Genomic DNA, 27104 nt, shown 5'->3' with positions numbered 1-27104 from the left:
ACCGGTGTAGGGTAGGACAGACTCATTGCCAATAGTTTGCCAACCCCTGGTCTAAACAGCTAATTATAGCTACAAAATAAAATCCTACAGCACTTTTCCAAAGCATAACTGAAAGCAGATGTAGCAGCTGAACTAGTGTAGCTGTTATTTTCCTAAATTCTAGAAACACTTAATAGCTTATATATAATCATTTTATTTCAAAATCTTTTAAAAAGTTTTATTTATTTATTTATGGCTGCACTGAGTCCTCGCTGTTGCTCATGGACTCTAGACTGTGGGCTCACTAGTTGTGATGTATGGGATTAGTTGCTCTGTGGCATGTGGGATCTTCCCAGACCAAGGGTAGAACCCGTGTCCCCTGCATTGACAGGAGGATTCTTAATCCCTGGAAGATCAGGGAAGTCCTTATTTCAAAGTTTTTAAAACCGGGGACAAGATAATAAAAGATAACTAAGTACTTAGCCTTTAATCAAAGGACAGACCTTTGAGGCTGCCTCTTTGTGGACTTATTAGACTCATATCTCAATTTTCCTTGGTGCTTCTGTCTATAATTTGATGCAGAATAATAGATTTAAGTTTAGTTTCTCCATTTAAGAAATAGAAGATTACTGTCATCTGTCTCCATAAAAATCAATGGTAATAATAAATCACATTTCAAAGTCTTGAACAGGTGAAAAAATAGCAGAGTTTTAAAATTTTACTGGGTGAAGATATTTCCCCTTCTCAAGTCCACTGGGAACAAAGGAAAGAAACGAGTGGAAAATCCTCCCTTGGTAATGAATCTAGAGTGTGATGCACATGGCTCACCTTCAAGCTCTCTCTTCAACACAGGCAGATTAGTTGTCTTGTTTTACTAAGAGAAAAAGCTTCTTCCTTAGTATCTGCCAAAGTATTCTCAACACTAGTCAGCATTTTCTGGTGAATAGAAAGTGGCTAGGCTTTTCTTCAAAATCAAAAAAAAAAAACTTTCAACTTCAAATGGAAAACATGCTTGTCAGAGGGAAAAAAACCAACCTTAAGATAATTATGCAAGTGCACCCCATGTAGCTCCCTCCACTGTTAAGAGTCTGGCATTCAGTTGTCCATTCTTCTATCTACATGTGTCACATGTGGATTTATAAACAATTGTGTGTGTTTTTTTTAAGCAAAAATGGTATCTTACTTTGCACATGGCTCTATGGTTTCTTTCATTTAAAGACTTTTAAACTGTTCTTAGCTGATTAATAAGAATTTCTTAAAATTAGAAATTATAAAGACAAAAAACATTTTTAACTGCAACATTAAATTTCTGGTAAAGTTTCCTTCAAGCCACTTGATTTTATTCTAAGTAGGTTCATGATAGAGAAAGTTCCTTGTATTTCCCACTAATAATGGAAATCTTAAGTGGAAAACAACAAAAATAAGTTTGCAACAGTTACCAATATACTATAGTTTAATAGAAACATAGATCATACAGGTAATTTGAAAAGTATTTTAATATAAACATTCTTAAACAAAATGAAATAATGTTGACATTTTAGATTTAAAAAATTCATGGTTCCTCTAAAATACTAAGATGCTACCTCTATAGTAATTGCCTCACATTTTCCAGTTTCTTGATCTGTGCACGTCACGTGTAAAGATCCATCCCTATGCAAACAAAAAATAGTAACACTTCATAAGCTCAATTTATAAAAGCAGAAAGTTCGTAAGAAACTACTTGAGGACTCTGAGTAAATAAGAGATCATTTTACCTTTTGAAAGAAGAGTATTAAGAGATAAATAACTGAAACACAACTTCATGCCTTACATTTAGAATCATATGCCATACTTAGGTAGTTGTTCTTTAAAAATCTCCTTCTGTGTCACTGTGATGAAGGTTGTATTCCTTGAGAACTCATGATGATAAAGACCTTGAGTTAAAAACTTTATGCAAGTTCAAGATACAATGAGTTGTTTTCAGTCCCGGGCCATGATAGATCTACCCTAATGAATTCTACATTCTGGCTAAATATGATTTATGGAATAAACTAACCTTAATGTTGATTTGGAAATGATTTACTTGTAAGACACAGTATTACGGATGGACTATTGTTAAAGAAATGATAACAGCTGAATTTAATTTGTAGTATATGTCCTATAGATTTCCTGTTGAAATACTGAAATAAACTTACCCTTTCATAGGACAAAAATCAATTATGTAAACCTTAGGAAATCATATTTAAAGTCGATAAAAATTATGTCTCAAACTTGCATGGACCAATTTTTTAGGTTGACTACACCCATAATAATAAAAGAAGTCACAAAAAATTCAGAATGATAATGACTTGAGATATACTTTTCTTGGTAAATACAGTTAATTTTACAGGGAAAATCTAAGTTACTGATAAGATCTTTATAAGCTTTTAATAAATGATTTTCTCAAGGGTTACAACAGATGAATCAACTGAAAAAGCGGCAGAATCTCAAAGCAAATTTTCTTAACATCGGAAGTACATTAATTTTTTACCTTTTCATAGTAAGAACAGCTAATATATCACGTAATCCACTTTCTTTTTTATCTAAATCTTGGAGCACAACCTGTTTAGGCAAAAATAATACAAAGATGATTCAGTATTTTGACATTAATAAATTGATGTATCGATTATTCCAATGGACTAAATCTTATTCATTACTGAAAAAACCTTTTAAAACAGGGCTATTTTCAGTTCTTTTACCATTTATCATAATTCAGAGCATAGAATTAAGCTCTCTTAACTGACACATCTCCTCTAAAAGGAGGGCATGGAAGATAACTAATATTATTTGTCCCTCCTAAATGTCATGTCCTAGATTAAAATGATACTGTTTGTCTCAGAAAATAAAGACTGTTTTTCTTTTTGGTGATTACACTATTACAGTAATGCGTACATTACATTTTGGCAAGCCTTTTATATATACTTTAAAAAATTCAAATATTTTAAATGCACTTGAAAAAACCATTTAAAAGAAATACATGTCAAATTCTTTCGTACTACTACTACTATTTTGTACTACTACTATGATTACATTTGTAAGTAAGAATTATTAACGGATTTACTATAAAATTACTCGGTTTCCTAAAGAAAGGCATACCAACAGATCAAGTTTGAAAGTGACTTTTCAGATTTTGCCAACATGAAATTTTACGACCTTAGGTAAACACCAAGTTTACTCATTTGTAAACTGAGGTAGTTAGAAGAGATGGAATCTGTAGAAGATTCTCTTCCAAATTCAGTATTATGTGACTAGTTTTTTCCTTTCCAGCATCTGGTAGCTGCAGAGTCTCCGAGTAGTGTGTCCAGAGAAAATGTGAGAAATGCACTGATTCAAGAGATGAATACTAGACTTCCATCTGAGTTTAGAGCCTGGCGCACAGCAAAGTACTTTTACAGTGATAGACTGCAGAAGCATATGGAGGAGCTTTGAAACCTTTACTAGCTTGAAGGAGCCCAGGCAAGAATACTGGAGTAGGTTGCCATTTCCTACTCCAGGGGATCTTTCCAGGGATTGAACCCAGGTATCTTGTGTCTCTGGCACTGGCAGGCAGATTCTTTACCACTGTGCCACTTGGGAAGTCCATTATTTCTTGGGCATGTTTCTAAGCAAATTACATGGCTCCATATGATACATTTTAAAGGTTGTAGAGGACCATAGCATGTGATCTAAGCATGTGGTATTTGAAAAAGCAAACTTATCCTATGTCAGAGGCAGCATGGTGCAATGGCAAGAGCATGGGCTCAGGAGTAAAACCAACCTGAGGATAAATCTCAGCTCAGTCAAGCACAAGGTATTTACTATTATGAGCCTGTTTCTTAATCACCTATAAAATGCACACAACAATGTCTATCTCATAGCACTTGGGACTATGTTTGTAAATTGCCTGGTAGAGCACACTTGGCATTTAGCAAACAAATAAATGTCATTTCCCCTGCCACTGACCTGATTGTCAAGGAGGGTAGAGAGCACAAAGAGAAGCAGTAGAAACACAACTGTACTTCGTTTTCGTTTTCCTCTTTCAAACTGAAATAGCTTGTTTCTTCTCTTTCCAAAATGAATAAGTACAATTAATCCATTCATAACAATGTGTTAATCCCAGTGAAGAAACATTCATGTCTCATTCCCTGTCCTAGTCCCAAAGCCTGTAAAGGTGAACCCACTGGGGTTGGCTGGGGGAGAAGAGGAAAGCTCATTCCAGAAGCAACTGTCTGAGGGATCCTAAGAATTTCTAAACAAGGCAAAGAGGGGAATAAATGACTGGATGAAAAATAGACTGTATTTTTTTGGGGTCTAAAGAAAGAACAAAGCACACATGATGGAATCCAACATGAAGGAAATAAAAAATGAAAATTTTTTGTACAGATTACCTGTTCAAATTAGCATATAATCATTTCAGCCTGTCTAAATAAGTTTTGTTTTTTAAAAAAAAGTGTTAAATGTCCTATATGCACAGTTTATGAATTAATGTTAAACAGAGCCTAAACCAGAAGGAAAAGCTAAACGGTTTCATGTGATTAATTCATAGTATAATCTGATATATTCACCTGTGCAAACTTGTTTTCTACTTTTGCAGAGTTTTTCCCCTCAGACTCATAGAGTTCAAGACACACTGAGGATATACTTCCAGGAGCCTGTAATGTGTGTTGTCTTCGAGCTGGCAAAGGAGTCCCTGATGGAAACAGTACTTTGAAGCTGTTGGCTCCTGATTCATCAACTCCCTAATAAGCAGGAAAATAATATGCACATCCTTTGAAATCATTGCAATGAGAAAAAAATCACTCCTATTAGAAATGACGATATAGTCCTTGTTGATAATCTCAACACTATAAAGCAGCAAAGAGAAAAAAATGGAACTAATCCTTAATCCCAACCCACTTTAAAAATAAATTGAAACATACACTTCTCAACCTGTATTAGAAGCTTATGATTAAAACGATAATTAAGAAATTAACAGGTTAATATCAACTGAAAGAATATCAGAAACTCATTACAAGTAAAATTATAAACCTAAATTTAAAATTTTTACCAGTACAAGGTTTTATTTTAAAAACCATATGTATGTAAACCTGTGGCAATAACTTTATACTATGTATGGAAAAGTAAAGACAAGCTAAACATACCTTAACTAAAATATCCTTGGCTGAACACTCTATCTGAAGAGCATCTTCCACGGAAAGGCTTTCTTTCCCAATAAGGATTCCTGCTTCTATAGCTGCACCAATAGGGATGACCTCATCAGGAGGAATGGAATTGAGAAGCTCAACAGCAGGGAAAAGATCTCTAATCATTTGCTGTAGCCTTGGGATTCGAGAAGACCCTCCACAAAGGACAACCTAGAAAATAAAAACAATTTTCAGTTTTTTACTTTTAGAACAATAATTGTTTCTCAAAATTAGATGTAACAGGCCATCTTCATCACATGGTAAAATATAAGAAGCCCTATTTTAGCATATTATTTTAAACTTATCATATAAAATATACACATATAAACATGCATTTAGTACACTGTTAATATTTAACATATTCTTTACTTACAATGACAAAGTTTAAAATGACGGAAGAGTAAAGAAAGAGCCTTGGTTATGGAGGCTGAGTATCTGAGTTCCAATCCTGGCTCTATCACTTACATGCCAGCATTACTTGAGGGAAAGTCCTTACCCTCTCTGGAAACCTTTTATTGGGTTGGCCACAATGTTCGTTCGGGTTTTTCCATAACAGCTTATGAAAAGGAACTTCTTGGCCGACCCTACAGTTTCCTCATCTGTAAATGGAGAGCCAATTTCCTGATTTTGCCAGGATTAAATGTTTCAGTGAATATTGCCAGGATTAAATGTTTCAGTGAATATAAAGCCCATCATTTTCTCCCTCTAGCCCTGTAAGAGGATTATACATCCCAACCCACAGCCACTGCCCAGACACTGCAACCTCTCCCTTTTATTTCTCTGCTCCATACTCAGGACTGGCCATGGGTCTAGCTTTGGCCAGGTGAATGTGAATACACTGGAGTATAACATATCTAAGCAGAAGTTTTAAAAGCCCTGCATGTTCTGCCATCTCCTTTCCTCTTTCCCTTCCTCCACGAGAGCTGCTCCTTTAGCCTGGGTTGTGGAATGAGAAGCACACAGAAAAATGCCAAAGCAGTTGACACACGGCCACCTTCAGCTGCTCATGTGGAACACAAGCAAGAAAAAACTGTTCACTACAGAAAACCAGTGAGACTTGGCGGTTGTTCATTACTGTCATAAGGTCAACAAACTACAGAGACAAGACTATATTTTTAAATTCTCAAAAGCTTGTATTTCAGAAGTGTCTAGCGGGAAGCTGCTGCATAGCACAGGGAGCTCAGCTCAGTGCTCAGTCACGTCCTAAAGGGGTGGGGAGGCGATAAATACAGCTAATCCACTTTACTGTACAGCAGAACTAACACAACTTTGTAAAGCAATTATACACCAAAAAAAAAAAAAAAAAAATCCTTAATTCTAAGAATCTACTTGATCTTTAGTCAAGCAATTGAGGATTGTACCATTTGTGATATCTAATGTCAGGGTTGTACGACCAGTTAATGAAGGAAGAGAACTCACATGAACTGATCATCTATGGTACATCACACCCTGTGCCATACATGGTTTTCATTTAATCTTCACAACAACCCTATAAAATAAGTTATAATACTTACCTGAAAGTTAAATATTATCACCCTCCTAGTAAGAAGAGACAAGACAGTAAGGTTCAGGAAATTAAGTGATTGGTCTATTCTGGAACTATTAGTACTGTGAGCTTTCCAATTCAGCTGGATCTGTCTCCAAACTCATTCCCTTCCCACCACTGCCTTGTATCATTTATACCATGCGCTTTCATCTTTATAAGCCACACTTCTACTCACGTACCATAATGCATAGCATATGTATGCGAAAAAAAAAAAACCCAACTGAACTAAAACCTCTACAGACAAAAGAATGCAACTTTCATGTTACAACATACACAAAAATAGTGAAAATATAAAACTTTCAAACTACAGCAAATTAAAAGAAAACAGTAATAAATATTTGTCAAACACTTGAACAAAGATGGAATTGGTAAATTCAGAAGCAGGTGAAGAATTGAGAGTAACAGAACAACAGATTTAAATAGATCAAGAAATGAAACCTCAGTGTGTCAAACACCCATCCTCCCTAATAGAACCAAAATTCAATAGTAAACTGCATGCTTCAAAAGAAGGTTGCAGTAAATAGCAGTTAATTTTCTGATTATACAGAGCATTTACACAAATAAATTTTAAAAATCCATAAGATTTGACTAAACAGACAAAGAATATGAAATATTTACACATAAGGAAATACAAAATTAAACATTTACTAACATTGATAATTCCAATCCCAAAGAAAGGCAATGCAAAAGAATGCTCAAACTCCCACACAATTGCACTCATCTCACATGCTAGTAAAGTAATGCTCAAAATTCTCCAAGCCAGGCTTCAGCAATACGTGAACCGTGAACTTCCTGATGTTCAAGCTGGTTTTAGAAAAGGCAGAGGAACCAGAGATCAAATGGCCAACATCCGCTGGATCACGGAAAAAGCAAGAGAGTTCCAGAAAAACATCTATTTCTGCTTTATTGACTATGTCAAAGCCTTTGACTGTGTGGATCACAATAAACTGAAAAATTCTGAAAGAGATGGGAATACCAGACCTCCTGACCTGCGTCTTGAGAAATCTGTATGCAGGTCAGGAAGCAATAGTTAGAACTGGACATGGAACAACAGACTGGTTCCAAATAGGAAAAGGAGTACATCAAGGCTGTATATTGTCACCCTGCTTATTTAACTTATATGCAGAGTACATCATGAGAAACGCTGGACTGGAAGAAACACAAGCTGGAATCAAGATTGCTGGGAGAAATATCAATAACCTCAGATATGCAGATGACACCACCCTTATGGCAGAAAGTGAAGAGGAACTCAAAAGCCTCTTGCTGAAAGTGAAAGAAGAGAGTGAAAAAGTTGGCTTAAAGCTCAACATTCAGAAAACGAAGATCATAGCATCTGGTCCCATCACTTCATGGGAAATAGATGGGGAAACAGTGTCAGACTATTTTTTTGGGCTCCAAAATCACTGCAGATGGTGACTGCAGCCATGAAATTAAAAGAGGCTTACTCCTTGGAAGAAAAGTTATGACCAACCTAGATAGCATATTCAAAAGCAGAGACATTACTTTGCCGACTAAGGTCTGTCTAGTCAAGGCTATGGTTTTTCCTGTGGTCATGTATGGATGTGAGAGTTGGACTGTGAAGAAGGCTGAGCGCCAAAGAATTGATGCTTTTGAACTGTGGTGTTGGAGAAGACTCTTGAGAGTCCCTTGGACTGCAAGGAGATCCAACCAGTCCATTCTGAAGGAGATCAGCCCTGGGATTTCTTCTGGGATTTCTTTGGAAGGAATGATGCTAAAGCTGAAACTCCAGTACTTTGGCCACTTCATGCAAAGAGTTGACTCATTGGAAAAGACTCTGATGCTGGGAGGGATTGGGGGCAGGAGGAGAAGGGGACGACAGAGGATGAGATGGCTGGATGGCATCACTGACTCGATGGACATAAGTCTGGGTGAGCTCCAGGAGTTGGTGATGGACAGGGAGGCCTGGCGTGCTGAGATTCATGGGGTTGCAAAGAGTCAGACATGACTGAGCGACTGAACTGAACTGAACATTAATAATACGTTTTCAAAGAATCCTATAATAGTCAATAAAATACAGAATAAAAACATATCTCTCTTCAACTACTTAATGGAAAATTTATCTTTAAATGATAAAACTCAGTGTCAGCAATGTTATACTAAAATGTCTGTTCTCATACACTGCTGATGAAAGTATGAGTTAATTCAGCTCTTTTGAAAAGTAACTGAAGGTAAAAATAGGCTTCTGCTATTTATATTCTTTGACTCAATATTTTTATTATAGAAACCTATCCCAAAGAATAATCTTACATATAGGAAGAGATGGGCATCACTTTTCTGGCGAGGGGAAGACCCGATCTAGGAGTTCAAAAGAACAATGAAATAACCTATGGTGCTCTTCCTTTTCTAGGATATTAACAGCCTATTTAAAATTATTTCTTAAATTTTTATTTACTTATTTAGGCTGTGCTGCGTCTTTGCTGCTGCATGCACTTTCCTCTAGTTGCGGACAGCGGGGCTACTCTCTTGTTGTGGAGCACAGGCTCCAGGGTGCACTGGCTACACAGCTGTGATTCCAGGGCTCTAGAGCACAGGCTCAGTAGTTGCGGTGCGCAGGTGTACTTGCTCAGTGGCAGATGGGATCTTCCAACCCAAGGACTGAACACCTGTCTCCTGATTTGGCAGGCAAATTCTTTACCACTGAGCCACTGGGGAAGGCCAAGAGTCTATTTAAAATTGTGTTGATGAAGACTATATAGTAATATGGACAGAGAAATTGGTTATAATATTGTATAAGGAACATAAAATTCAAAATTGTGCAACAAATTTGACAAGTTTATTATAAAGTAAGACACTGGTCCTATTTTCTGAGTTTTCTTATATGAAAATTCCTTTATCAACAACAATGAAAAAATCTATATATATTGTAAAATAGTAGAAATAATCTTGGGAAAAAAACTACAAACCAGCTGGAATATTTCTGAAAGTCTCTAAATCTTTTCTTATGCAAGCAAATATGCAATATTTCTCAGCAAACAGAGAGGAGTCTGTTGTACTGGTTAAAAGCAGAATTGGGAACCACACTGAGTTAAATCCTGGTTCTACCACTAGCCACATGGTAACCATGAAGCTACTTATATCTCTGTACCTCTGTGCCTCCAATTATAAAATGGAGGTAAATAATATCACCTACTTCATAGAGGTCCTAGTTAAGATACAGCAAGTTAATTCATGTAAAACACTTAGAAATAGTGCCTGACACCTAAGAAACACTCTAATATTTCAGTTTTTGCTTATATGCAAAAAATACACTGAAAAGGAATTTTAATCTTTTTTGCTAATAAACACACAGAACTGTGAGTTCATTAGAACCATTAATCAAAATTTTATCAATTTCCTTATTTCCTAATGTAAGGTAAGAAAATATTTACATGTATAAAAATACTCTTTCAATACCAAGGGGCCATTTCTTACATTCCCAGTCAAAAACTATTCCTACCATAAATAAATAAAATACAAAAGTTATTACCTTGTTGATATCATCTGCTGTAAATCCACTTTGTTCTAAGACTTCTCTGATTGCTTCTATACATTTATTAAAAAGTGGAGAACACAGAAGTTCAAATCTTGCTCTGTAAAAACAAATAAACACAGAGGAGACAGCAGAAGTAAGTTAAGCAAGACATCTTTTTCTTGTAAAGGGTAATGTCAAAACCTACTGTGATAGGTCTCTTAAAAGTAGGTTTATGATCAGAACAGGATATTAAACACTCAGCAGAGCAATACCATGGGAGGAAAAAGTCTAGGTTATTCATCTACAAATGTATATAATATTAAATTCACATAGAAAAATTATACCCATAGCCTGCCTATTATAAGCTGTCAAGAAACCTAAAAATAAATTCTCAGTGTATGGGATTTCTACCAATAAATCTATTTTTATGTTTTAAAGTTTTAAAAAACTGTTTCTCACTACTTTTCTTTATGGTCTGAGCCTCTGCTGCATTTAAGTTTGGTTATTTTGCACCCCCTGAGAAGTCTGAATGCTAGCAAATAAAATGACAAATTCTATTTCCTTCTTAATAACTGATACGAATAAGCAAACATTTACTGAGTACTTGGACAAACTTAGCACTAAGTTAAATATTCTGGAAACAGAAAAAATATAAAGACTCTCTTGCCCACAAGAGATTAAAATTCAATGGAACAACTTTCTTTTAGGTTGTAGCTTGAAATCTCTTAAAATATCTAGAGAACTTTCTGGAGCCACTGGCCACTTGAGACTACTGAGCACTTAACTCCGGCTAATGCTACTGAGGAACTGAATTTTTAATGTTATTTACCTATTTAATTTACTAAAAATTTTAAATAGCCACTGGTGGCAGTGCTGACCTGAAATCGAGAAAAACCCAGGGAGAAAGAGGGAGCAAGCTACAAGGGCCAGACAAAGAGAGAATTTAACCAAACAGAGTGAGTAGAAAGCCTAAAAATAATGTAATACTGTATTCTGGATATTCACTATGCTTCTAAGTCACCTGTTAGCTTGTTGGGAGGTTTAAATAGTGCTAACTCATGGTAACTATTAGTATGGTGAGTAATACACAACACACAATGAGAGTACAGCGGCCTCCCCTACCCATTCCTGGGTGGACATGCAATCATTTGTAACCAATGTTTTGGATTATGGAAAAGATGAGCATTAAAAATAATTTTATGCACATTAAACCTGTGTTTACTAAATGTCACAAAAGCTACTAAAATTTAAAATGTTGCCAATGGATGACAAAGCAAATAAAACCAAGACAGAGATCAATCCTCAGAGTAAGGTGATAGGTAATTAGCATGAACTCGGGAGTCAAACTAGCTGGGTTTGCATCCCAGGTCTGTCACTTACTAGCTGGATAACCTTGGACAAGAAATGAAACCTCCTGTGTAAAGTAAGGAAAACAACAGCACTTACCTCATTAGGTTGTTATGAGAATTTGAGAGTTAATACATAAGAAAGAACTTAGAATACAGCCTGCCACACAGGCGTAACAATGCAATAGTAAACAACCACTGATGCACGTGGAAGCCCCACAAAGAACTAGGGACTATACAAGTGGGACTGCTAGTCCAGAAAGGAAACTTACAAATCTCAAACTTTTAAGTCTCCCCTCATCATTCTTTCAAAGGCCTGGGATGCTCCTGTCACACACTGCTCCTGGTAGGTTTAACATAACAGGGCAGTCATCACTGACATGATTGCTTTGGGAACAGTCATTTAGTCTGACAAGAGCTGCAAACCCTGGAAGTAGAGACAGAAAAGCTCTCCTTTTATAGTGGGCTAAAAACCTCAAGTGAGAAAATGAAAAATCTGAAGTGAGAAAATTACACCTAAATGTGAATACATTTGGAACTTTTTGAAGTTTTATCGAAATGCAGTTTTACCTGGACACGTTGCAGTCAAAATCCTGACCTTCATACAATGAGTCAAGGAAGCAATTGGCGCTTCCCAAGGTTGACAAAGAATGTTTTGCAGTGTCAGCACCGTTCATTAGCTTCATCATGGCGCGGGCATTTCCTCTCACATCATGTCTGAAGGATCTAAACAAGAAATACAGTCTTTGAAGTTTAAAAATTACTAGGTCATTTAGAATTTATTGTAACTAAAATCTGGATAATCCCCATTAGGATAATTGTAAGCTCATGAATCAGGGACTTCCCTGGCATCCAGTGGTTAAGACTCTGTGCTTCCACTGCAGGGGGTGCAGGTTCCATCCCTGGTCGGGAAGATCCTAGATGCTATGCCATATGGCCAGTAAAAAAATAAATAAATAAGCTCAAGAATCAATATTAACACCAGATTTTATTTTTTCAGAATATATAAGGAAAGAGAATTTGAAGAGGGGTCTCAGGAAAAATGAATAACCAATATCCTTAAGACTCTGAATTGCTGGATTGTTTAACCACAGTTATGGACTGCTTTGAAGAAGTACAGGAGCCATCATCTTTTTGCAGATGAGACAAAAGGACATTGAAGGAGATTCATGCAACTGGGTCCAGTCTCATACTTCACCCTTTACAACCGTAGCATGATTCTTGTTGAATGGCATAGAATTATCTGTCCAGCATTAAAAAAAAAAAACCAAAAACTAAAAGTGCTCCTTCAAAGAAATTTGAAACATATAAAATATGTAAAATTACAGTTCTTCTACCTCCAGGGTGAGTCAACTATTAAAACTGCTCGCTATGTGGTGACTGATGGCTCTGCTTTTAAACATGTTTAAAACCCATAATAAAATTAACAGTGCCCTTCCTTGAGTGGGAGGGGTTTCCCTTGAGGTTGAGCTGGTAAAGAGTCTGCCTGCAATGCAGCAGACCTGGGTTCGATCCCTGGGTTGGGAAGATCCCCTGGAGAAGTGAAAGGCTACCCACTCCAGTATTCAGGCCTGGAGAATTCCATGGACTGTATAATCCATGGGGTCGCAAAGACTCAAACATGACTGAATGACTTTTACTTTCTTTCACTTTCCTTGATAAAAAGGAAAGTGTTTCCTTTATAACAAAAAGCAGCATAGGTCGTTATTGAACAAATGAGAAATTACCACTTTTTCAGGACTTTTTTTTAACCCAATGTAGTCAAACTGATGAAAACACTACTTTTTAGAGCAGTGATATCCCAAATATAACCTTTATATAGTTGACTCATGATGTGTCAAACAGGATTAGAATTTTGAATGGAATAACTGCATCCAGCAACAAAACCAAAATATTCCTTGTGGTAATAGATACCCCATAAGACTGGTCCACTGAAATCTAACTACAACATAATCTTTTACACCTGTAAAAACTGTTCAGAAGGTAGTGAAGCCTTACTGCCTTTACCCTCCTTTACCCAAACATAAAAGCAACCACTGACAAATTAGGAAGTTGAACTTGAGATCCAAGTTCATGCAGTTCAGTGTCTGGTGGTCCCTTACACTGAGTGAAAACTCTGAGTATACTGCTCTAGGCAGCTGGGTCTCTGCTTTCGCCTGTTTGCCAGGACAGGTTTTATAATTTCAGACATGAACATATCCAGTTCCGTGGAAAAACCATGCCCTCCTTTGAAAGGACAATTTCAAATAAATTGGGTAAAAAAAATTAAACCTGAAGCTAAATTTCAGGTTTATCATCAAACATATCAAGTCCATTAATACTTACCTCTGAAACTCAGAGGCTAGGTACTGTGCTAAGGTTTCTGTGAAGTGGGTACCTCCAATGTTATTATCAGTGTTTGTTGAAAGAACACGATATATTCCACTGTTAACTTCCATGACACTGATAGATAAGGATGTTCCTCCAAGTTTGAACACCAAAATGTTGCTAAAAAAAACCACGAGTAAGTTATGAGAGAATCATAGTATTGTAAAGCCCATTTTGATTTCTTAAACTAAGAAGTCATTTAGTTTAACCCCTGTAAATCACAAATGAGGAAACTGAAGCTCTTATGGGAAAAATTGAGTTGTCCATGGTTACTGCTTAGGCATGAATCGAGTCTAGAAACCGGATCTTCTGATTTTAAGTCAAAGCCCATTTTTATTTAATCCTGCTGGTAAAATTATATTCTTTCTCACTAACTGGAGTTCAAGACACTAACTTTTCACAAAGTAAATAAAAAAGAGATTTGCAATTAAAGTCAGTCTAAGAGCATTAAATATAGAAACTTTGTTAATACTCTTAGTTACTACTGCAATGCCCATGTTCTACAAAAGTTAAAACATATGCAAAACTAGGCATTAATTTCCTATGAATCAAAATCCAAAATTTCTGATATTCTGTATTTTAGATTACTTAAATTCCTAGTGATTTATATTAGTTTCTTTGTGAGATATGAACGAAAAGATACAATTAGGGAAAATTAACACATCTGAATTGACATCCCTAAAGTTGCATAATGTGTCAGATCTATTAGGACCAGTTTCACAATTAAATTAGGAGTACATTTTACTATTTCATTATCAAATGAAATCTTAAATTCCCATGCTGGCTTTTCTGTTATCTCCTGCCATGAAAGTCCTCACTTTTTCTAAGCATGTTTAATATTCGAATTGGTAGTAAACTTAACAGTGCCCTAGAGCTTCAGTTGTAACTTGGCTGGCTTATAAACTGCAAATCTTCCTTCACTAAAGGGACAAAGTGTTAGATGATAAGAGAAGGGCAGAAGGGTGCAACGTTCCCTCCTGTTGTATCTGTTCTCTGCTTTCTAGGACATCTTTCTCATCTATTTGAAAAACTTTGGGTGAGAATTTTGATGTCTTTCCATCTATAAGAGCTTAGAATGACTGCATTATATAACAATCTCTATTCAAATAATTGCTATCATCTAAAATGTTTTCTGCACTGAAAAAGCTGAAAATATGGTTTTTACCTTTTTCCAGTGGGGGAGTCTTGTCCAATTCCATAAGCCAAAAGAGCTGCAGATGGTTCATGGATTAACCGCAAAACATTAAACCCAGCAGCTCGGGCTGCTTCCCTGTGGACAATGTGCTTTTAATAAATTTGGTATCACATGTTCAAGTCTACATTTTTAGAAATGCTCTGCTAAAGATTTTATGCAATAGCAAATAAGATTTCACAAGCAGAACATGAAGGGTAATGATCTTTTAGAAGCAAGATAACAAAACACAATAAATAGACCTAAGTCTTGAAGTGTAGAGATCAATTTCTCTTTAAAATAATAATGTTCAGCGTCTGTTTTCTTGACAAAGAAGATAACATGTGCCCATATTAAGGAAAAGAAAGCTCTCCAAATGCTTGAGCTTAGAAATCTCAGAAAGAGACTAGGACATATTTTATAATTCATTTCAGAGTTAATACAATACATATTTATAATGTAATACATTTCCAATTTCTTTACTTTAGGTTCACAGCTTTAACATTCCACAAGTACAAGTAAACAAAGCAATTCTGTGGCCCAGAAGCAACTCAGATGTTCAGCAAAGCCCTGCAGGGAACTCTATCCACAGAGCAAAAGACTGGGTGCTTGCCAATTACATCTGCATAACAACTTATGAAAACTAGATACAATTTTTTGTTTAGATGTTTATCTAGGTTAAAAAAAACACTCAAATATTTTCTAAAATTGCTTATTTTTATACAATTCCTACATAAGCCTTAATTACAATACACTAAGGCAAAGTGATTCACAAATGTCAACTTAATCTGGTCATCAAATGTTTCCAATCAAAATAGCAAGGAAGATATTAATACATGCAGTTTCAGGTTCTTTTGATACTTCATAAAATATAGAAAATATTAATGATTATTACCATGCTTTTACCACAGGATTTACATATATAAATATATACATGATTTACAAACACAACATTTTGTGTAAGGTATTTTCACATATAATTTTACCTTTTACTATACAGCAATGTTGTGAAATTTATATTTCCTTTAAGCAAGTTAAGAGAAACTTCTTCATATTATACTTACCCAAGAGCACTTTTTTGCTTTTCTCCAAAATCAAATGGAACAGTAATGACTACATCATTGGCATCTGAACCCAAGACAGAATGTGCCGTTTCTGTATATGAAAAAACATTTTTAAGTTCATGACACTTCATGTGGTAATCATGTCATGACATGCGTAAGTCAAATCATTACACTATACCCTAGTCACATAGTGCTGTACGTTAATTATAGCTCAATAAAACTAGAAGAAAAACATAAATTCTGACAATACACAAAAATGTCAAGTGATACTGAGGTTTATTCATTTGTGCCAAAGATCTTTTTATTATAAAGATTTTTCCAATTTGTGAGGCTGTCCCAGCCCACTGATCTCCTTCTCTTGTTCTCTTAAACTGTGCACTGCTTTCTATGGTTTTGGTATAGTTTGTGGACATGAGACTAGGTACTTTCTAAAGCGTGTAGTTCTCAGGCTTCCAAATTTCAACCACCTCCCAAATGAGATGGGCTCCACTGAGAATGGGCTTCTGATGCACAAAGGTGCAAACCAACTACCATAAAAAGCTGCCCTCCATCCCAATTACTTTCATCACAGATTCCAGAGCTGAAGTAAGCCTCATCAACAATCTACTCCAGAAGTCCTCAAGTTGTTGCACAGGAGGCTGCTCAGCTCCAAGCTTTTGCCTGAAGTGATAAAGCCAGACCTACCTAATCTGCTTAAACACTGTGGAGATTGTAGTATCTTGAGGGAGACATAATAATTCACTTTTCACCAGCTTACTGGCCACTTTGTCTTCAGAAGTTTTGAAAAATCTGATTTGGCCCCATCCACTTACATTTCTTCTGGGGAAACCACAGTCAAGGAAAAAAGTCATCTAATCAAGGCCACAGGGCCAGTTAGGAGGCCAGTCAGGTCTAGCATAATTTAGGCCTTCTCACTGCACATCTGCTCAATCACCCTGCTTCGCTCCAGATCAAAAAACACCTCCAGCTTTTTTAAAAGGTCAACTTTTAAAAAGATCTTTTCCTTTGCTCAATACCTTTCATTTTACTAAATATCAGTCTGGCAACATCTTCTGGGCTGACAAATTTCTTTTCTTCTCCAGTATCTATTTCATATCGTAACTTCCCATTTTTTTCAATGACCTATGAAAGAAGTGTGTTAAAATAAGAAATGATTTTAACAAAATACAAAGTTTCAAATCAATATATCTGGGTCACGACCTTGGCAATTACTCTGTGTAACAGGGAAGTAATAATAGAAGCATACTCACTAAACATTTACTTTCCGTGATGTATTTCTGAGACTGAGGATCGTCAGAGCTGTCCATAGAGACAAATATAAATATTTATATCATCATCATTGATATGTAAGTTTTAAAGATTATATTCTTCAAACCAAAAAATATAAAAATATAATTACAGTTAATTCCATGAAAGCATCTTCACATTTGAAAGTAAATAACTCTTACTTGTTCTGAACTTACTATCAATAGATGTTATACATTTGAGAATATTTTCATAGTATCAATTACTTTAAGTCCTATAGTATCATATCTTTGATCATATCTCAGAGCCAAACCACTGAGATTAAAAAGGACAAAAGGAGGTAAAACCTCAAACCAAAATACCTAACACCACCTTTGTTGCTTGGTTTCTGAACATCAATCAATGTCTGAAACCTGAAAGCACTGAGCAAAAGTAAGAATATTATTATATGTAAAAGGACAGAGTACTATAAGTAGATAGATACTGTCCTATACAAAGTAGGTACTCAAGAAATATGTATGGCAAGGAAAAAAACTAAGACAATGGGTGTTACGTTGCTCAAAATGGTAATATGAATGCAGACTATAAAATGTTTCCACTGGATCTTCCCAGCACTTAAGCAGGGTTAGTTTGGCAGGCAGTATTCAGAAGAAACAGATTTATAGACAGTCAACAACTTACAAGCTGATAAGGGGAAGAGTCAGTACTTGATCCCAGGTCTTCTCTACCAGGCTAGGTAGACTGCCTTGCAGTGAAGACAGTGAACAACTAAGGGACTTTTGCGCTGAGCAGGGATAAAAGTCTGATTCTTGGTTTAATTTCATCTAGAAATGAAGATAAGGCCAATCCTTCCACTTAACCCTTCTTGCAAGGGACTGCAGCTATTCTGTCCAGAGACCAGTCTTAAAACTGTTTAGTAGGAGGCGATGAAAATTAACAGTGGCTCTTCACTGAAGGGTTACCGAACATGAGGGCCCTAATCTGTGTAAACAAGGGGGAAATGAAAGGGGCTTAAAATGGGGTTAATTTGGCTTAGAACTTTGTTGGCAATACTTGTAGATTCCTCCTATCACCTCCACTATCACAGGTAAGCAGTTTGTCTGACGTCACCTGGCTAATAAATAGCACAACTGGCTGGAATCCAGATCTTTCATATAAAGTTTAGTATTCTCTCCACTAACTCCTCCCCTCTTGTCTAAACCCAGTATTTATACCGTATCCTAGACAAATATTTTAAGGATAAGAAAAAAAAGACTAAGTGTGCCTATGGTAACTTTTTTCCCCATCAATGCTGTAATGTTGGCCTGACATGTAGTGGTTCAGTTGCTTTTAGAACAGAATTTAAGTCAACCAGGATGATTTCTCTCAGTATGTTATCCATCACTCAGATAATTTGCCAGAAAAGGGTATTTTAATGGCTTTAAATGGAATTTAATGAACTCTTAGAAATGGCAGTTTTGGACCCGATAGGATTAACAGGATTTAAAGAACTTTTAGAAATGGAAAATTCTTTCTCAACTGAGGGTCTCGTTCATTTGAAGACAGAAAGCACATGTAGTTCTGAAGGTCTCAGAGAGGTAAGGTCCTGGAGATTAGCCAGTGGATAAGCAGAAAGCAGAGGATGGAGATGATGGACAAATGTTCACAGCAGCACCAGAAAGTAGTGGACTGACCCACATCTGTGTACAGATAGCAACTTTATTTGTCCACACCAGGATCAAGTCACTTCACAGAGAGACAGAGGATGGTGGAAGGCTGGTATACACAGCACCATTTACTTTGCAGGCTTCAGGAGGCAGAGCATCACTCCTACCAGGGTACCCTGGCCTTCTTCCTCCTCTTTCTTGAAGGGCCCCTTGTAATAGGCAGATCCTCGCCCCACACTAACATGCTACTGGGCTTGTTCCCCCCACCATCCCAGCAAAGAGCCTGTTACAGCCATCTGTCCACTGGGTCCTCATGCAGCTCCTATGAGGTAGCTGGGATGGCCTCCCACTGCAGCGGGGAGGGGCCTGAGGTACAGAACGGTGAAGTGACCTGCTTGTGGACGGATGGGGAGTCCCGGCTGGGCCTAGAGTTCAGGCACAATATCTGGGCCTGTTTTCCTCCAGTCTCCCCTTATTACAACTTCCTCCTCTTAACAGGCTTTGGCCTGTTATTCTGTTGACTTCTTTAAGATCGTTCCCTTCAGTTTTATTTCCACCTTCAAGTTACTTCACCATCAGGTCTGCACACTGCTGCCTCTAAAGTTCAACTTGACCTTCATGCTTTAGCACTTCTCTTATCTCCAATAAATCCCTGCTGGAGTACTTTGCTACCATTAAGTGATTAATAGAGTATGGGCCTAACTCTTTCAAGTACTTCCTTAATTTTTCAGAAAATCTAACTATCTATAGTAGTGTTATCCAGTTGCAACTGAAATGGATCCCTCTATATAAAGGCCTAAAACAACACGGAAGAAAAAAAAAATTATCTCCATTTCCAGGCCTTTTTAAAGCAAGGAATCTATGTCTGGGTGTGGAGTTAATAGAAGTCCACGAGAAGTCATAAAAATCAATACTGTAGAATCTTTCCTTAAAATATAACTGTTAGCAGTGTTTCAAACATACATTAATATGCTGCTGTGACTGGAAACATGACAATCAAAATTGCACTTTGTCTTCTGTTATGCTATTCATCTAATTTTCTGGAAGGTACAAGAAAAGCCATCTGGTACAAACTTCTCTTTAGAGTTGAAGAAACTGAGGCACAAAAAATGACAAGTGATTTGCTCAATGTAACAAAGCGTGACAGCATCAGAACCAGGAGTTCTAACTTGATTCCAGTGTAGTCTACCTCAGGCCTCCTCCATAATCACTCGTTCACCAGAGCAGCTTGCCTGCCTGCCATCTGTTCCTGGTTCCAGGGATGTTCCCACTGTGGTTTGGACCATTTCACCACCTAACAGTATTTCCAGCATTTAGGTAAACAACCGAGCTGCAAAATATAAAACAAAACCTCTCCCAACAGGCCTGTACTTTTTACTTCACTCTCTAGATTACAGGAGGGCTTCCATGGTGGTTCCAGCGATAAAGAAATCTGCCTGCAATGCAGGAGACACAGGTTTGATTCCTGGATCAGGAATATCATTGGAGAAGGAATGGCAACCCACTCCAGTATTCTTGCCTGGATAATCCCATGGAAAGAGGACCCTGGCGGGCTACAGTCCATGGGGTCACAAGAGTCAGACACAAGTCAAGAGACTAAACCACCACCACTAGATTATAGGAAAGCTTTTTAAATTCCAAGTATGCTTTTTCTATTTCCTGAAATAACTCATGTCTCTTACGTCTCCTGCATCAGCAGGCAGGTCCTTTACTACTGAGCCACCTGGGAAGCCCAAATAACCACAAAGAGCTTTAAGTCAGGTTAATGATGGTCAGTTATGGCTTCTCTTCTAAAATAAGTTGGAAGCCTGGCTCAATGCCATCTTATCTCCTCTAGGAAATGTGTGTGTTTCAGAGAGAAAAGAGGATGTACCTGTGAAGGGCTGGTGCTTTTAAAAAGAGCTATCTGTTGCAGGCTGTCCTTATTCCTACCACCCTCAATTGTTACCAAAGCTATTCTCTTCTAATATATGCCATTAACAAGGTGAACTTTTGTCTACACTTTGTGAGAAAAAGTGACTTTGGAGAGTTTCCTAGAAGAAACATTTTCTCAGTCTTGCCTTTTGCAACATTCTAGACAGAAAACAAAGACACAGAGAACAAAATTAGCTACAAGTATTTGGGAAGCTTATTATAATCCAAATTGTTTCCATGATGTCCAAATGACAAACCAAACCTAAATATATATAATTATGAATATAAGGAAACCTAAACATGGAATGCAAAGAATTTACTTATAGGGAGTATTTTATGATCGCCAATTTCTCATCAAAGATTATCAACATGAACCAAAACACACGATTGTGGCTTCCTACCAGTTCTGAATCATATCCATAGAGATAAGAGACTAAGGACAAGTAAAATGGAGGGAAAGATGGTTTGACTATCAAGTGCTTGCTAGTAGTTATGTCACAGACACAGCAAATATAAAAAGGGACCAATACATATTGTGTCTACATTAGCCTAATGAACTACAGAGAGGTTTTAAGAAATGAAGATTGTAAACTCCAGGAAGAAGTCAAGTTAAACTAGTAGAGATTTAAGCAATGAGGTCATGGTGTACAACCCTAATTCTGTATCTTGTCAACTACTGTGCCTCACCCCAGCCTTCTCTCAGCCAAGGTCATATGCTTTAATAACTTACATGTGTATAGTGCTTTAAACCCTTTCACATCTATTTCAGCCATCTGATCCTCACAACAACCCTGTGAGGTAGGCAGGTTTAGCAGCTGAGGAAGCTGGTGTAGAGAGGTAAACTAAAGTATCTCCCATCAGCGACGAAGTCAGGGCTAGCTAGCTCTGTGGACTTGGCTGCATCCTTTTTCTACTGGGCCACCCCTTGCATTTCTAAAGGGTCTTTCAACTAGCGGAGACACCTGGGAGCAGCCATGAGCACATATGTTCCTACCACTCCACATTAACTGTCCATCCACTCTTTTTTGTCTGAGGACATGGAAAAGGAGCCGGGGTATCAGGAGGCATCGGCTGGACCCAGGCTCTGCCAGTGTAGGAAATACACCCTTGCAGGATCGGCTCCTAACTTTTGGTGTTTGAAATTAACCTCTGAAGCAGCTTTTCAAGTCCTAGCTGGAAAGCCCCAGTTGCCTCTTCCACTGCCGTGGCCAAGCGTCTGACCGCGACCACCGCATCCCTGCGGAGCTCGTTGGCAGTGTCCTGCTGAGCGCTGGCCTCCTCGCCAATGGCAATCAGCCGATCCAGTTTTTCTTGCTCCCGCTTTGAAAGTTCTCGTGCCAACCTCCTGTTTTCTGCCAGCTCGGCTGCAATAGTCCTGGCCACTGACCGCCTTCTTCGCCGGGCCCACCTGGGAGGGGGCTCACTGGTCAAAGGTCTATCCCCACCAGAAACAAAAGGAGCCCTGGAGGAGGAGGCTGGAGGCCGCTGTGCGGAGGCCACCCCATGAGTGTTTCGGCTGGAGCTGGAGCAGGGGCTGGGCTCACCGGACACAGCCAGTCTGGTCATGGGGATGCTCTGACAGGGGGCAGCTGCACCTCTGAAAAGGTGATGGGAGCTGCTGTAGCTGGGGGTCCCTTGAGAGCACCCTGAAAAACAAAGCAACAATGTTGCAGAGAGGACATTCCTGCTATGGGAATGCTTGGAGCCAGCCGCAGAGTTGAGAGACAAGGACAAAACCAAGGCATCTCTCTGCAGGGGGTGGGAAAGAATTCATTTTCTCATGTGGATATTCTGGTCTGCTATAATAGTATGTCTAAAACTTCCCCCTCTGCCTTCCATGGTGCTATCCTACATGCTATTTCTACAGCCACAAGTTCCTAAGTCCCCATTATAAATAATGCCCAAACTAGTTTGGTTCTAAAGAGTACTTTGAGGTTTAAAAGAGTTCTAATATCATACATACCTAGGGTTACAGCTTTTAAAAATCTGGAGCCCCTTCTCTCATCATTAGGTTTAAACGAGAGGGCAGGGGCTGAAATAGCGACTATGCTGAAGAGGTCACCATCCAAACACACACTGATGAGAAGCAAGTGACTCTGGGACCCCGACCCTTCACACGCTTGGGGGTTACCTGCACCCGAGGATTCATCCCAGGAGTCCTCGAGGTCACTGGTTTCTGGCATCTGGTCACTGACCCTCAGCTGACAATCATCTGATTCCTTCACTGTTTTCAAAATAGGCTGATGCTCTGCTGCCTGAGTCCTTTTTGCTCCCAGAATGTTGGTCCCCTCCTCCCCTGGCGTGTCAGGGGCCGCTAAATTCAGGTCACTGTGCTTGGCCCAAGCAGCGTCCTCCATTAAGTTGTCTGCATCAGTCACTATCTGATTTCGGAGAAGCTGATCCAAAGTATCATAAAAGGGACAGTGTGGTGGGTCGCCCATACTTGTGGCGTGGGCCACATAGGCCTTTAAATATAATGCCTTCAGGACTTTGAACTTGGAGCGGCACTGACGCTCGGTGCGGCGGAAGCCTTCCTGCTGCATCCGCTTGGACACGGCCTGATAGACATCTGCGTTGTGATGCACGGTCTGCAGGCGCTGAATGTACTCTGCCTCGCCTAGTATGGAGAGAAGCGTTCGTGTCTCTTGTCTGGACCACCGGATGCCCGCACTGCTATTGGAAGTGGCCATGGCGGACTGGGAAAAAAGGCTAGCTGGAGGAGGCTCCTGGGCAGGAGGGTGCCGACCTGAAGGTGTGAGGAGTTTCTGTGTGCTCCAGTCTATCTCCAGGAGCCGGCCGCTTCTTCCCTCTCTGGGCTAATTGCTGAGAAGCCAGGTCGGAGGACCGCATTTCTGGCTGGAAGGCCACAGGGGAATCAAAGTTACAGGAACGGTGTAAGGATAATTGTGGCAGTAAGTTAAGCGGTGCTACCTGTAAGTAGGTTGCAAAGAGAAAGGATGCCAGGGTTGAGAAAAGCCCAACTCTGGGAGTTCGCTCAGGATGGGGACCAAGGGCTACCAAGGGCCTTACTGGCTTGGCAACAAGGGGACTGGCTTCTCCACAAAAGGCAGGATGCTTCCAAGGCTGAGACCTGGAACCACCGTGTATCTGTAAAAATCACCATTGTCTTGTAAGTAGATAGACCAACGGGGGCGGGGATGCCTGGATCCTGAGGCACATCACTCTGGAGAAGGGATAGCAGGACAGTAGTGCAGTACGTGTCTGCTGCGGCTCACTCCTCACTGACCTCGGCCTGGGTGGTACGCTATGCTATCTATGTATTACCCATCTGACTGTCACCACTGCACTCCTTTGTTAAAAGGTAACTTCCAGGGCCAGAAAAGCAGGCTAAAGTTGTTCTCACTAATACAAAGCTTTTTGCATAATATGGCAGAAGACATCCACATCTTTATTTCCACCTCCTGCCCCCAAATATCAAGAAAACCCAAAAAGGGCTCCCAAAGAGATGCACCTATAGAACTATTCTGAATTTTGACAGTGTCAATGCCAGTACCCTGGTTGTGATAGTGTAGTATAGTTTTTTCAAGATGTTTCCAGTTGGGAGAAAATGGTTAATCCAGAAATAGATTGATCTCTCTGTATTATTTCTTGCAACAATGTAAATCTATCATTATCTCAAAATAAAAAAGTTTAATTATAAAAAACATTATTGGCTGCTTACTTCCTGCCCTTTTTTTTTCAGTTTATAATTTGAAAAATTTTGACAGCAACTCAATTTATTTTCAATATGCTCAGTACTAAGTTTAGTCAACAGATAAATGGATATGGGAGTGTATGTATCTTCACAACAATTTGAATTCTCTCCAAAACACTATAGTTTTTTACTTAATCACAGATATTCTAAAGAAAAAAAAAGAGCATCAAGTTCAACTTATCTAAATATAGGTAAGAGATAGTAAAAAAACAAAAAAATTTGTATGTATAAAATATATATATATATATATAAAAATTTAATCCATGACTTCCCAAACCTAAAAACAACACAAGGAAATTTCTACTTAAATTCTCACCTGAATAAGGTAGAAAGGAAAGAACCTGAGGTTAAGAATTAGGTGTCCTGGACCACAGTCCTGTAGAGTTCACCCCACTAAACTAATTTAGGGACACTGTAACTTCTGCGTGCTTTGACTTTCTTATCCAGAAATGAGGAGGTATAAAATCTGCCCTACCAATCTTACAGGGATTTCTTTGGATTAAATAATAGATGTGAAAGCACTTTGAAAATTTAAAAACACTATATTACATATTAAAACTCCAATGAAAACAAAAACCCATAATTTATAATTTGAGGTAATCTATAATTTGAGGAGACAGAAGTCTGGGGAAGCAGGCCTCTTTTATCTTTTAATTAAAGTTATAGCAGATGATTAACCTGATTCTTAAGACATTAATTAAGCTGTTTTCCCTAATGATTAAATGTGTAAGCCAACTGGAAAAGTTAGTTCCTAGAAAGTGTCACAAAGAGATCTGAAGAAGAAAATCAATAGCTTCTACATAAATATTCACCAATTACAATTGACTTCACAAAATTCAACTATAGTGCAAAGAAATCTTCAAATTCCCACTCAATCTCCCAGTTTAAAAAGAGTACTGTAAAAACGTGTTAAGTTCAAACTGCCACCTCTGAATGACACAAATTATCAAAACTAAATGCACACTAGCATCTACCAATACTAACAGACCTGTAAGTGAGAAGCAAATGTCTCCATGAATTCCATCTTTCAGAAAATTCAGCACTAATATCAAAAGATAACAGCCTACTGGGGAATTCTGTGAAATGACTCAGTCATTAAAAACAGCGAAAAACACACTGGTGTTTCTAGTTTCATTTCAAATTATGCTTACATTCAAATTATAAACATGTTTTTTGTTACCATAGGTGAAAGTATTATTTTACTCCATACCTTCTGCCAAGGATCTGCTTGACTTTCATTACTGTGTTTGAAATATTCCTTATTCTACTTTGTTTTGCTGCCAATCCAACAACCTGAAAAAGAGCAATCTATTAAATATGTCATTTTATACTTATTTCAATGTACAAAAATGAGGAGAATGGTACCTCTTCATGTTTTGAGTAAGCAACAATGGCTGGAGTAACTCTGTCGCCTGCATCATTTGCAACCACATCAGCCCGGCCATCCTGGAGGTAAACACACAACTGTATTAGTTACTCTGAAATGAAATACATCGTCTCCTTAGATACATTCAGACATATGTGGAGCCCTGTGACTGACATATACATGGAAACAAAAACTGCTTAACTGTATTTCCTAGATCTTAAGAAGACCAGACTTCTACAACCAGCTGCCTCTTTTCAGTCTGTTCTGCATAGTTGATAACAGAAGAGACGTAATAATAACCTCGCTATATAAAATAACGTGTTAATACATTAACCTTTCTATCCCTTTTCCTTTTCCCTGTAAACGCTCATCCTTCTTCCCTCTTTTTACATATGATGAATTAGCAACAATCCTTCGGCCTTTCCCTACAAATCATTTGACGTTTAACCGTGAGACGAGTATCAGGGCTGTCCCTTATTATTGTTCCTTCCGCCTCCCCACAGACGAGAAGCAGCCCTAAACTCCTAGTCACACACTCATTTCCAGAAAGGACAAGTGAATAGAGCACACACCATCAACTGGCTTCCTACGCTTCTCGGGTCCAGTTCCAGATCGCGGCCACCTTGCTCCTTCTTGGCAAACGTCCAGAAACCTCCGGGTACCAGACGCTCGGGTCCCCCTCCCGGCCTCCTGCGTCCATGAGGTCCCCAGGTCCGCCTTCCTCCTCTAGGCTTCCAGAGCCCAGGACGTGGCCGGGTCCGTCCCCACCCCCGGGGGGGACTCCAGCTCCCAGCGTGTCCCTGGGTCCTCCCCCCAAACTCCCGGGGCCTCCAGCGCCCAGGACGTTCCCGGGTCCGCCCCCGCCCCGGGGCCTCCGGCGCCCAGAAAGTCCCTGGGTCCGCCCCTGGGCTCGGCGGCCTTCGGAACACAGGATGTCGTCGGGTCCTCCTGCGCCCAGGATGTGCTGGGTCCGCAGCTGCCTTTCCTGAGGGCCGCGGGGGAAGAGGCCGAGTCCGCCCAGCCCTTAGCCCCAAGACTTCCTCGCAGAATCGCCTCTTCGTGCGACGTCCCTAGGCCGGCGACACGCCGTTCA

At 38.7% G+C, this 27104-nt stretch overlaps 1 protein-coding gene and 1 non-coding gene across 19 annotated transcripts in view; one reads left to right on the top strand and one right to left on the bottom strand.

Annotated features, from left to right (window-relative positions):
* Positions 1 to 1414: 1414 nt before the first annotated feature.
* Positions 1415 to 27104, bottom strand: part of LOC138417425 (heat shock 70 kDa protein 14) — a 26286-nt gene continuing 596 nt past the window's right edge. The window contains exons 2-17 of one of the 18 annotated variants that reach the window (XR_011248125.1): positions 26011 to 26091; positions 25856 to 25938; positions 23677 to 23786; positions 23062 to 23547; positions 21661 to 22576; positions 17376 to 17424; positions 17142 to 17247; positions 16126 to 16216; positions 15056 to 15160; positions 13849 to 14010; positions 12094 to 12249; positions 10193 to 10295; positions 5118 to 5330; positions 4542 to 4715; positions 2489 to 2559; positions 1415 to 1629 (exon numbers count right to left, since the gene is read on the bottom strand). Coding sequence is in view for 15 of the 18 variants with exons in the window: in XM_069547530.1 (XP_069403631.1) it covers positions 3844 to 4041; positions 4542 to 4715; positions 5118 to 5330; positions 10193 to 10295; positions 12094 to 12249; positions 13849 to 14010; positions 15056 to 15160; positions 16126 to 16216; positions 17142 to 17247; positions 17376 to 17424; positions 22078 to 22576; positions 23062 to 23620 (2415 nt within the window). In the remaining 3 variants the exon portion in view is untranslated. Of the gene's footprint in view, positions 1630 to 2488; positions 2560 to 2849; positions 4042 to 4541; positions 4716 to 5117; positions 5331 to 10192; positions 10296 to 12093; positions 12250 to 13848; positions 14011 to 15055; positions 15161 to 16125; positions 16217 to 17141; positions 17248 to 17375; positions 17425 to 18051; positions 19919 to 21660; positions 22577 to 23061; positions 23862 to 23960; positions 24039 to 25855; positions 25939 to 26010; positions 26092 to 27104 lie in introns of those variants that run through there. The other 17 variants (XM_069547534.1, XM_069547538.1, XM_069547539.1 and 14 more) reach the window with 17 other exon arrangements.
* On the top strand, positions 4091 to 4214 carry LOC138417987 (small nucleolar RNA SNORD22). Its single transcript, XR_011248394.1, has one exon. It is a non-coding gene; the product is annotated as a small nucleolar RNA SNORD22 (small nucleolar RNA).

The sequence above is a fragment of the Ovis canadensis genome, chromosome 13, assembly GCF_042477335.2.
Source record: "Ovis canadensis isolate MfBH-ARS-UI-01 breed Bighorn chromosome 13, ARS-UI_OviCan_v2, whole genome shotgun sequence".
NCBI classification, from domain to species: Eukaryota; Metazoa; Chordata; class Mammalia; order Artiodactyla; family Bovidae; genus Ovis; species Ovis canadensis.
This window is presented reverse-complemented; position numbering and strand designations above follow the sequence as displayed.